This window comes from Gymnoscopelus braueri, assembly GCF_963280865.1.
Source record: "Gymnoscopelus braueri genome assembly, chromosome: 16".
NCBI classification, from domain to species: Eukaryota; Metazoa; Chordata; class Actinopteri; order Myctophiformes; family Myctophidae; genus Gymnoscopelus; species Gymnoscopelus braueri.
The window spans coordinates 17,431,673-17,444,463 of record NC_137616.1 but is presented as its reverse complement, the minus strand read 5'-3'; the positions used below and the strand labels follow the sequence as shown (position 1 = coordinate 17,444,463).

General features: G+C 40.2%; 2 protein-coding genes across 4 annotated transcripts in view; one reads left to right on the top strand and one right to left on the bottom strand.

Annotated features, from left to right (window-relative positions):
• Nucleotides 1-9,901, top strand: part of aven (apoptosis, caspase activation inhibitor) — a 32,549-nt gene extending 22,648 nt beyond the window's left edge. The window contains exons 3-6 of one of the 2 annotated variants that reach the window (XM_080453273.1): nt 4,967-5,037; nt 6,185-6,280; nt 6,725-7,061; nt 8,097-9,901. In XM_080453273.1, coding sequence (XP_080309399.1) covers nt 4,967-5,037; nt 6,185-6,280; nt 6,725-7,061; nt 8,097-8,209 — 617 coding nt within the window. In that variant the 3' untranslated portion in view covers nt 8,210-9,901. Of the gene's footprint in view, nt 1-4,966; nt 5,038-6,184; nt 6,281-6,724; nt 7,062-8,093 lie in introns of both variants that reach the window. The other variant, XM_080453272.1, reaches the window with a different exon arrangement.
• A 157-nt stretch (nt 9,902-10,058) lies between these two features.
• Nucleotides 10,059-12,791, bottom strand: part of LOC308103350 (ryanodine receptor 3-like) — a 137,596-nt gene continuing 134,863 nt past the window's right edge. For both annotated transcript variants that reach the window (XM_080453269.1, XM_080453270.1), the window contains one exon: nt 10,059-11,415. In XM_080453269.1, coding sequence (XP_080309395.1) covers nt 11,320-11,415 — 96 coding nt within the window. In that variant the 3' untranslated portion in view covers nt 10,059-11,319. The remainder of the gene's footprint in view (nt 11,416-12,791) is intronic.

Below are 12,791 nucleotides of genomic sequence, written 5' to 3'. Positions count from 1 at the left end.
ACCTGTGAAAATGTTACTTTCAATATCTCAAATGATTTCTCAGCATTTCATCAGCATTACAATGAAGAAATGTTCTTTTGAATGGAAAATGTCCACAAAGCCCATCTCCCAACTTATTTCAGTATCACGTTTTGTTGTTCAAACTCTTATTTTTTAGCTTTGAAGGAAAGTTGTTCATAGTATTGGTGAAAAACACAGATTGACCCACTTGTGATATAAAAGGAAGAACATGATTTAGATCCTACTGTGAATTTCCACCTAATCCACATATCATCTGCCTGCGTTTCTTTCCCAGTGAGGAAAAAAACCCAGGCGCTGATGGCGTACTTTTCATGTCACACCTGCAAAGGCCATAGCCCCCACAATCATCAGACAAATGTCATATTCCCATTCACCGTCTTATCTGTCAGCCTGCAGTCATTGTGTTGCCTCGTTATCGCCTTCATCCATACATCTTCCGCCCTGTGCTGGATTGACAGCAGGAACACGGCACACAGACAAAAGGTCTTCTGCGGCCTTTCCCTTCTGACCTCCTCCTTCTTCTAGTGCAGTCAGGGGTCATCAATATGTCCGGGCGTACACGGACAAATGTGTCCGTGGCAAGACTTGGCCTGGTCCGTGGCATATTCTTTATAATCTTATTTTGATCATAAGACCCAATTACTGAATGTCAGTCTCCAGGTTTTCTTCAGAATATGTATGACACTGATTTACTACGACTACGTATGGTCCACTAGGACAGTGGTTCTCAAACGTTTTATTCTCAAACGTTTTATTTTCCCTTAACCAAATGGACCCTGGATTGGGTCCATTTGGTTCCATTGTGTATACTGTCAAAGTTAGACTTGGAAGGGTCAATTTAGAACCCCCTCAAGGAACCCTGAGAGTCCTTGGACCCCACTTTGAGAAGAACCACTGCTCTAGTGACTGTTGGCACAAAGCAGCACGTCTGATGTTTTGGATGTAGTGCCAGACTTACAAAGCAGCGGTGATTATTCATACTGCGTAATATTTCTTCATTCTAATCTGATAGATGGTGTGGATGTTTATGCAGATCTACAAGCTCATATTTTATCTATTTTTTGAAACAACATTTTTAATTCAACTCTTAGTTTCTAAAACAACATATATATTTTTTTAAAGATTTTTTTTTTGGGCTTTTATGCCTTTATTTATAGGACAGTAGATTGACTGGAAATGGGGAGTGACACGCAGCAAAGGTCTTCGGGTTCGGGACTCGAACCCACAACAGGCTGTCAGGCTGGCATTGCAGCCTAGGGTGCCTGGACCGCCACGCTGCGGCCCAGGCCGGAACAACATATTTTGATGGGGATCGCCGGACAAAAACATATCATTTTGGGGGTCCTTGATATGAAAAAGTTTGAGAACCTGATATAACAACATACGTTTAAAAAAAAACTGTTAGGATTTAGAAGACATTTGTAAAGATTTGCACACATTTTCAAAAATAGCACATCTACAAGCTCGTAGCGTGGCACTCGGTGCCGCGCTATGAGCTTGCATATCTGCTATTTTTAAATAGCCAAATAAATCTAAAATGACACATTCCCATATTGAATGGGTTAAGGGGTTAATTGGCACCCATGCTTTTTAAGCGCTTATTGATGTCATAACCCACTGCCTTTGTTGTAGTTGAAAATACCCTCATTTAATTGGTGTCTGGAAACCATGTGGTGTAAAAACACGCGGGCCTTTATCCTCCGTATTGATCGGCAATTTGTCCACACTTATTGACGACTTTTCAGTTACCAGAGAAACAGTGATTTGTGGTTTCAGACATGTTGGAGACCACATTAATTGCCTCACGGAGCATTGGAAGTGGGTTGATCAAACAGCCTTGAATGCAATACCCTTGCGGCCCACGTTTGGGCCGCAAGGGTATTGCAAGTGGGCCCCCAAATAATTGGCAAAAGATTTGTGTGATAACATAACATTAATGTTAAAAAGTGATACCAATAAATAAGAACTTAAAGGTAGGGTAAGTGATATTTTTTGGTTAAAACAAAACTTGTTTTGTTGAAAGGTTAAAGCACTATATTTTGATAGTAAACATTGTTATAAAGTGTTTGTTCAGTGACAGAGGTCTCCCTGTTTAGTATATACAGTACAACTAAATAAGGCCCAGACTTCTTACCCTTTCAAGTAGGAGCCGAGATGCAGGATTTTTAAGTAATAAATTAAACAGGAAGTGAATGGAGCAGTAAATCTTTGGATCACGTTATCTCCTGGTTCTGTGTGAAAAAAAGAAAACGATAAAATAAAAAGCTGGCAGAATTCGACGAGTTAACTCGTCCATGGCAGTCAATGAGTTAGTAAACAGACAATACATTTTCAGGTAGGTTGCAAAATTTCAGCCAATCAGGAGAGAGTACCCATTTATCAGCTTCATTTTTACAGTGTTCCAGTTCCAATTTTGTCTACTCATCACTTCCAATTTCACTTGTTTAATCTGTATCCTGTCTGAGTTCTCTATCCTGATTGGTAACAATTGGTATCCCGACCTGAAAATGTATTGTCTGTTTAATAAAGAGCTGGAGATACATGGAGACTCCTGTTACTGAACAAACACTCTATAGCCTGTAGGGTTGGTTTTATTTTAATTTTATTGTATCTCTGTTATTACTGCGGTTATTTTTTATTGTTCTATTTTTATATTTTCTTTTTAACATGCAGTGGAGATGTTTAGGTGTGAATACATTTATTTTTTTCAAAAAATGTGAAAACTGCTAGTGAAAAAGGGGGTAGGAGTTTATAAGTTTTAGACTTCATCCTACTCCTTTTCGGACATCGTTGTTGTTTTTTTTCTACAGTTTTGCATTCTATTTGTCTTTTATTAATGATGTTCGAAATAAAAATCATTCATTCATTCATAGCAATGAGTACAATCAGAATATAGAGCTATTTAACACTCTTAACTCTTTTGAGATTTTCGATTGGGCCCTGATCCAGAAAAGGTTGAGAACCACTGGTATAGTATGTAGGTGTATTAACTCATTCCAGGAACGCATCTCTGTCATTTTAGAGTTGAAAATACCCTCATTTAATTGGTGTCTGGAAACCATGTGGTGTAAAAACACGCGGGCCTTTATCCTCCGTATTGATCGGCAATTTGTCCACACTTATTGACGACTTTTCAGTTACCAGAGAAACAGTGATTTGTGGTTTCAGACATGTTGGAGACCACATTAATTGCCTCACGGAGCATTGGAAGTGGGTTGATCAAACAGCCTTGAATGCAATACCCTTGCGGCCCACGTTTGGGCCGCAAGGGTATTGCAAGTGGGCCCCCAAATAATTGGCAAAAGATTTGTGTGATAACATAACATTAATGTTAAAAAGTGATACCAATAAATAAGAACTTAAAGGTAGGGTAAGTGATATTTTTTGGTTAAAACAAAACTTGTTTTGTTGAAAGGTTAAAGCACTATATTTTGATAGTAAACATTGTTATAAAGTGTTTGTTCAGTGACAGAGGTCTCCCTGTTTAGTATATACAGTACAACTAAATAAGGCCCAGACTTCTTACCCTTTCAAGTAGGAGCCGAGATGCAGGATTTTTAAGTAATAAATTAAACAGGAAGTGAATGGAGCAGTAAATCTTTGGATCACGTTATCTCCTGGTTCTGTGTGAAAAAAAGAAAACGATAAAATAAAAAGCTGGCAGAATTCGACGAGTTAACTCGTCCATGGCAGTCAATGAGTTAGTAAACAGACAATACATTTTCAGGTAGGTTGCAAAATTTCAGCCAATCAGGAGAGAGTACCCATTTATCAGCTTCATTTTTACAGTGTTCCAGTTCCAATTTTGTCTACTCATCACTTCCAATTTCACTTGTTTAATCTGTATCCTGTCTGAGTTCTCTATCCTGATTGGTAACAATTGGTATCCCGACCTGAAAATGTATTGTCTGTTTAATAAAGAGCTGGAGATACATGGAGACTCCTGTTACTGAACAAACACTCTATAGCCTGTAGGGTTGGTTTTATTTTAATTTTATTGTATCTCTGTTATTACTGCGGTTATTTTTTATTGTTCTATTTTTATATTTTCTTTTTAACATGCAGTGGAGATGTTTAGGTGTGAATACATTTATTTTTTTCAAAAAATGTGAAAACTGCTAGTGAAAAAGGGGGTAGGAGTTTATAAGTTTTAGACTTCATCCTACTCCTTTTCGGACATCGTTGTTGTTTTTTTTCTACAGTTTTGCATTCTATTTGTCTTTTATTAATGATGTTCGAAATAAAAATCATTCATTCATTCATAGCAATGAGTACAATCAGAATATAGAGCTATTTAACACTCTTAACTCTTTTGAGATTTTCGATTGGGCCCTGATCCAGAAAAGGTTGAGAACCACTGGTATAGTATGTAGGTGTATTAACTCATTCCAGGAACGCATCTCTGTCATTTTAGATTTCTTTTGCTGTTCAAAAATAGCAGATCTACAAGCTCATAGCGTGGCACTCGGTGCCACGCTATGAGCATGTAGATCTGCTATTTTAGAAAAATCATGAACATTTTGCTAATCTTTTGAGTATGTATTCTACAAATGTCTTCTAAATCCTAACCGTTTTTTGAAAAACTTATGTTGCTATATCAGTGGTTCTCAAACTTTTTCATGTCAAGGACCCCCAAAATAATATGTATTTGACTGCGCACCCCCATCTCAAAATGTTTTAGTTCAAATGTTCGCTTTAAAACGTATATATTCAAAGATTTGCACAAATATTCACTATTTTTCAAAACATGGCAGATCTACAAGCTCATATGAGCTTTCATATCTGCCAAAGAAATCTGAAATGACAGAGATGCGTTTCCGGATTGAATGGGTTAATTTGAGTATAAATGACAATAAAGAGTGAGATTGCGATCGCCAGTAAATGAATTCAGGAGTTTGTCCCCATCAGTGATAACTCACCCAGCGTTTCTGTCTCTCTTTCCCAGGGGATTCTTTCGCCCAGTTCCGTTTTTCAGAGGAGAAGGATTGGGAAATGGACTCCTTGGCGGCCAGTCAGGTAAATGTATAATACTGCAAACTGACTCTTTGGGATTCTTTCTGGTTAAGGGTGCAACAGTTCTCAAACTAATTGATTTAATCGATGATAAAAATGTTTTTGATAATCATTAAACAAAACTAATAATAATCGGTCCCTATGTTGAGCATGTCATTAAATCAAGTTTTAAAAAATGACAAAACATTTCATGAATAGTGAAAATAGCTGATCTACAAGCTCACAAATGCATCGTAACGTGTTGTGAGCTTGTAGATCTGCTACAGTATTTTTTCACTATTTCCACAACACAGGTGTTATTTTATACATTGTGTTATTCGTTGACATAAAACATGTTAAACTTGCTCCACGATTATTCTATTAATCGAATTTCTGGTCATGTATTTGAATTTTGAAGACACCTAGGTTTATTTTTTGCCTGCTCATAGTGTCCTGTCACAGCCATATTGACCTTGAACTGTGCATGAAGAAGCTCCAAGAAAAGTGTTGAATACAGGCCTAGCTGAATACATGCTTTTTTTTTTACCGGAATCCTATTTTTACACTGTGAAGAGGATGAGAAAATCTGACTTAACACTTCCCAAATGCATCCTGTGTGTTGATAGCTGGCTCTCAAATTGTGCTGGAAAGTCTTTGACAGCCTGCATACAAACTGTGAAATGCAGTCTCTTGACGGAGATTTTACAACACCTTTTGAGTGTGAGCTCTCAAGACACAAGATGCATTGGGAAGCGTTTTCTCATCCTCATCACAATAAACATTTGGCACAAAAAATTGGTGAAGTTGTCCTTTTAATGTGAGAAGATGGCTTGCAGTGAAATAACCCATAGCTAATTTGTAAAATTACCAAAAAGTTAATACTTTACTTCAATGGTGAAATAAGTTGAAATAGCAGACCTAGCTCACAATGGGTCATGGACGAGAAAAAGCATAAATCGCACTTAAAACGGTCGCATATCTTTGGTCTGAACTAGGCTTAAAAGAGTAGATGGAAAAGTTTGTATTGGCCACTTAATAAGAGATCTTCTGTATCAGCATTAGGATTCTGTATTCTCATATGTCGTGTTCAATCAAATCTGGAAACACAGAGGCCAGATACTGAGAACGGTTACCATTTTCAGTTTTTATACCACTGTGTATCTTTCTGCAGATGTCAGCTGTGTTTGTTGACCTTCCAGCGCTGGCACAGTCTCTCCAGGAAATGCCTCTCCATCTGAGACTGAACCTGGAGGCTGAACTGGTACAGGTATGCAAACCAATTAGAACTGCATTTAGGACTACAGTTCAGAAGGTCAAATGTTTTGTCCATGATGTGCTGTTGGAATTGAGAGTTTCTACTAGAGCCCGACCCATATATCGACCATTATTTGACTTTGTCGGTATTGGCAGTTAATGCAGCCAATGTGTCCTGATTTTTGACCTTGGATAAAGACAACCTCGCAAGCTTTTAGATTCTGTATTTTGTTTTAAAGATATTTGAATGAGTCTAAAGTGGTTAAATAAAATTAAGTTCATTGTATCACTATCGGCACCAGACCCAAAAATCTAGCATCGGTCGAGCTCTAGCTTCTACTTGTAGCTCATGATGATATTCTGCCAAAACCTGCATTGTTCTGTCATTGAGATGAAGCTCACTGCTTATCCTGTTGCTACTGTAGCCTTGTCATTTACGCAAGCCTTTGTGTTTCAGGTATCGACACCAGTAGAGCTGCCTATTCTGACCATGGCACCAAAACAGGACCTGGGTATGGCTGCCTCTGCTTTCAAAAGACTCAACACGAGCCAGGGAGTTTCCCAGGTTACAAGCTCAGTGTCGGGCCCTTCGCCTCAGGATTCTTGTAAAGCAGCCGAGCCGCCCGTGGATGCTGGGGAGGAGGAGCTAGACCAGCTACTTGGTTTACAGAAGCCACTGTCAGCCTCCTCGGGAGCTCAACCTGTCACCATTGAGGACGAAGAGACTTCTGCTCCAGATCAAGTCGATACGGAAACGCAAGCATCTCCATTATCTCACAGTCAACAATGTGCAGGTACATCATGTTTCACTGGCTGACTTCTTGAATTCAAAGCAAGCGATGACCAATCAAGTGACTGACAGAACGCAGTCATGCTTTTATATTATTAGGATAGGACTCCGGAATGCAGCCTTTTTTTTAAATGTAAATCTTTTTATTTAACTCATTCACTGCCATTCACTAAATAGCCCAAAAAGCCCACACTGCCAGCCATTTTCTTACCTTTTCAAATAGTTACCGAATATTTATCTCCAGTATGATCGATCCCCTGATGGTTGCTAATCACGGAGGGTTTCACTGTACTTCCGTGGAAAAAAAGTCATCGCGATTCCCGTTCGCTTGTTATACCCAGTTGAAAATAGCATGTTTCGCCCAAAAATACATAGTAAAACACAGGTGCCGAGATTCCGAATATTTCCCTAATACTTTAACCAGGAAGTGAATGGAGCAGTACATCTTTGGATTGCGTTTAATAAATAAGAAAATATATATATTTTTTTCTTTTGAGACGTCAAAAGACGTCATTGGCGTTGAGGGCACTCGATTTACACCCGTCAAAAGACGTCATTGGCAGAGAATGAGTTAAGAATAAATCATTTTATTTAAGGAGAAGGGGTATAATACTGTATCATGAGTTTTAAAATACTAGGCAGCCCTAATCTTACCAACCATCCTATGTTTCACGCCATTTAGATATTGTCCCACGACAAATGGGTTACGAAGCTTAGCCAATAATAAAACCACGACATGTTGCCAACCACATAAACATTATGATCTTTAGGCCTCTTCACTAATGTCACACGAAGCCCTACCTATCACTCAAGGTGTCAAGTAGACCTACCATTCCTACCTACCATCGATAGACCATTTGGTCAATCGATCCCCGAGTTATGCCCCGGACAGAGATTCTGCAGACAGAGATTTGGTGGCTTATAGAATGATGGCTTTTTTTGTATGATTGTATACTCTTTTTGAATAGTATTTTTAATGCACACATTCATGCAATAATAAGTCCTAATTATACAGTGTTTTGCTCCTCTTCATCAGCAGAGCCTGAAGTGGTGGAGACTGTTCCAGAGGAGAAGATGGAGGAGGTTGCTCCAGTCAAACAGGAGGTAACAGAGGATGACCTGGAGGACTGGCTTGACAGCATGATCTCCTGACCCTCAGCATCAGAGTTCATTCACAGAGATGACGCTTCATTTCATCAAGATAATAATTCCAAATAACTTTTGCCTGTGGAAGGTTTTGTTGCCCTATATTTTCTTTTAATGAGTATCCTTAAATGAATGCATACAGAGATGGGACTGGAGGATCAGAACCTTCTAAAACACACAGATGAATCCCTGTTCGTCCTCGTGAGATGTGGATAGTGGGGCTCTACACCATGACTGGATTTAAGCTGTGTTGTATGGTTGAACATATTTTTTTTGTCTGGGTGGCACAGAACCTCTAGCCTGGTAAACCCTCCCTCCGGAAATCTCATTTCTATTTGATTCCTGGAGTGAGTCTGGCCTGATCCGCCTTTCTGCAATATTGGCTGTGTATGCCAAACGGCCGAGCCTATCAGCGTCGTCGCTCATTGTTCTGTGATTGACAGCTTACGTTGGCCAATCAGGTGGCGAGTTCGAGTGAGCCCAAAACACGAACGGCAGCCATCTTTTTCTTGTGCAGCCAATTCTCCGCTATTTTTTTACTTCAAAAAGCTCTCTAACTTCTATTTTGAGGCACGGAATTTACTTGTTTAACTTCATATATGTGGTCAATTAATCATGACAAAGCCTATTTAAAAATAAAAATTTAGAGAACCGGTAGGGGCGGGCAGTGACACCATTGTATCCGAAAAAGGCAACCCATATTGGGTATGGCTGTCTCAAAAGTCTCGTTGCGTCACATTAAGACTGGTGAACTGCTGATTGGCTGAAGGGGAAAAATTATCATTGGCTGAAGGGGTTGTCAGTCAACGGTATTACTCCCGCCCAACTCCAGCACAGCCAATATTGCAGAAAGGCGGATCAGGCCAGACTCACTCCAGGAATCAAATAGAAATGAGATTTCCGGAGGGAGGGTTTACCAGGCTACAGAACCTCAGTCTCTGCCCACATTACATTACATTACAGTCATTTGGCAGACATTTTTATCCAAAGCGACTTACAATAAGTGCAGGGATCGAAACTACTAATCACCAGAAGTCTTAAGTGCATTTTCTGCTAAAACAAGCAACCAAGAGTAGAGGCCCGCCCCCACAATTAACAAACAGAGACTGAGGTTTGAATCCTGTATGGTGAATCCGGGTTGGCCAGGCGCTCCAACAAACACACTTGGCCGTGTTAGCGGGTGGGAAGCCGGTTGTGGAGGGCGAGCTCTACAGGGTGGTTGGGGTGCCTGTTCAGCAGGGAGTGGTACTAGGAGGTAGCATGCTCCTCAGCATGTGTTACCCTCCCGGTGAAACTCCTCACTGTCAGGTGAAAAGAAACAGCTGGAAACACATTTTGTCTACACCCTCCCCAAGACCAGCAGTGACAAGAACTATACACAAGGGAGGGGATTGTCACCATGTGCTGTCAATAGGCTCTGTGCATAACTGTAGTCCCTGGTTGGTGGCATACCCGTGTCCTGTTCAGTTATTTTTCCCATTGGACTCGGCAGCGATCAAACGAGCCAATCAAAGCTATGGGAAAATTAACCAGAGCAGTAAACGGGTATGCCACCTTCTGGAAACCGGGGACTTCAGTTAGGCAATGAGCCTATAGCGAAACAAAAACAAAAAATCTGTTATTTTCACTGCGAGACAAAGTATAAATGAGGCTCAACAGTCCATGGACAGAACACATCTGGTTTATTGCATCGGTTACTTTATTCATTTCAGCCCCCTCATCAAAAGAAATGCTGTTTACTAAAGCTACTAGATACATACAATGGCCATACAATAGCGTTTAACCAGTTTGTCTCAAAGTGTTCAATAAATCCTTTGAACCCTGTTTTTTTGTTGAGGTTTTCTTTTCCTTAGCATGTGGTTTTTCTTTTCTACTGTGGAAAGATGTGCAGGCAGGCAGGACACCACAGCTAACTAAACCAAACTAAGCAACATTTACACAAAGATCTTCTAGATTTTATACAACAAAGTATTGTTTTTTTCTTGTACTTAAAAGCCACAAAACTTGAGCTAACTAACTATCGTCGCAGTCGGGCAGAAATCTTGTATGTCCAAAACCGTTTTCAGAAAATGGAAAAAATAACCTGTGTTCCAATGGATCTAATGTAGTTATTATTTAGTCACAAGCTCAAATATTTATAAAACCCACAGACAGACTGAACCACTTTAAAACTGGTGCCCATTTTTTGGGCAAGTCAGCAAATATATGTGAAATGTTTCACAAATTGCAAAAACAGCAAATTTACAAGCTTACAGTGCATCGCTTCACAATGTGGTGTAAGCTTGTAGACGGGCTATCACAACCTTTGTGCGACATACGAGGTGGGGGGTTAATTTACAAAAAAAAAGATTTGGAGATCAAAGGTTTCAGCCCAGCAGCGACGTTATGCGTGTAACTAATCCAGTGCTAGATCACTACAGTGTTATCAGGAGGGACAAAAATGTTTTTTGCATAGTTTCTCATAAGGCACGTCGGCACTTGATAAACATCTAAAGTCAATCAACTCTGGAAGAACTGAAGCATCTTCAGTGATTCCTCTTTTCATCCAACAGATTTAGACCAGCTTTGTTGAAAAGGCAGAACAGGTCTTAACTCATATCTCATTGTATGTAATTGGATCATCGTTACGATTATTGATTATTACCAGCAGCACGCTTCCATTCAGTTTGTTTGGTAAGAAGTTACAGTAACATCATGGCATTCATCTTTGTGCATAACCAGACATTCACTCATTATGCTGTAACCCTCCACATGTAACAAATGTCTACACACAAGTTGTGCAACAGGTCAGGGGTTAAGCAAGTGAGAAGGCAATGTGTTGTAGAGTCAAAAGAACCATTTTGCATAAAAGAGCGCAGGTGACCGTTTTCAGTAAGAAGGAAAGAGGACTTCGATGCCTGCACACATACAATGTACAACCATCGTTTATCAGTCTTGAGATTATATACTCTTGAAATAATGTTCCGTTTGAACCGTTAAGAAATTCTAAAGAATGAGTTTACTTGCTGCCGCTCAACACCACGTAGCAGCAGAGCAAAGTCCCGCCAGTGTTCAGGTTCGGTGTTCAGCGTTGAATGTAGATAGGGTGTTTGGGGCGGTAGGCAGCGCGGCCCACTCTAGCCCAACTGGTCCTCATACTGTTTGCGGAAGCAGTCTCCGGCAGGGAAGAAGTCCCAGCATCTCTCCTGGTACATCTTCCACACAAATGACTCCTACAGGGAGAAAAGGACAATAATTATTTCTTTGCTACACAAAATTGTATGCACATCCAGAAATGAACTTGACATGAATGCATGCATGGAAAACTAGAAAAAGTGCTCCTCGGAGCACAGGTCTCCGCCAGGTCAGTTAGGTTATTGTGGCCTCCTGGTGGCACTATAATAGGCCAATGTGAAAAGGGTGGCATTTCTTCCTCGGCCTAGTGGGAATGTGCATGCATTCATGATTTGAGGCATCTTGTTGCAAAAATGTGCATTGCTAAATTAGACCTGCTGGTGGCGCTATAACAGGGCAATGTGAAAAGGGTGGCATTTCTTCCTCGGCCTAGTGGGAATGTGCGTACAAAATTTCACGGAAATCGCACGCTGCGTTCATGATTTCAGAACGGACCAATCCTGCAAACTTTGGAAGCCAACCTTAGCCAATCAGGATGGAATATGAAATCCATCTTGATCAGATGACTATAGAGATACTGTGTACTGATTTGCGTGATGTTTGGATAAAATCTGTATGAGTAATATAAAAAATGGGTTTTGCTAAAATTTTCCTCCTGGTGGCGCTATAACAGGCCCATGTGAAAGATTTGGGGCGGAGGTTCTGAATTGGCATACAGGGAGTGTGTGTGCACAGTTTCGCAGCGACTGCGACGGTGCCGGAGATTAGCTGCTCGCAGACAGATGGACGGACGGACAGGGGGTAAAACATACTCTCTCGCCATGCCTTTCGGCCTGACGGAGATAAAAACACAAATGTAAGCAGAGGTAAACAAATACCCACACAGTGATTCTTCCTCCAGGTAAATGTTTTTGAGCAATGTTTCAACCCACATCAGGTTGAAATGTCGCACAAGTAAAGATCACCATGGTGGGTTGAAACATTGCATAATGTTGCTGTCGGGCAGAAACATTGTATCTCCATATTTCATCTTTTTATGGTCTTTTATAAACAAACGACCTAACTTATATTTCGTAGGATAGTGTGACGTGTCAAACAAAAGTAGTAAAAATAGACGATCTACATGAAGCTCACAACGCATTGCATTGTGAGCAGGACGGTCGCCTAGGAAAACAAGGAAGTGTTGATCAAATCGAATACATTTTCGGTTACTGCATTGTCTATTTCTCGCTTCAAATGTAATGTTTAGTTGTAAATGACTTTGTGCGTGTGTTTACGTGGCTGTCATGTTGGATACGGCACAAAATCAAGCAGCGCAGCAGGTGCTCTGAGACTTTGATTAGACAGTGGTCTGTTATTGAGCCCATCGGTCATTATCCAGAAATAACACAGCTGAATTCAGTGATTGACCAATCAGAATCAAGCATTCAACCTAGCCGTGTAATGAAGCGATGAAAAGTATTAAAAGGAGCTT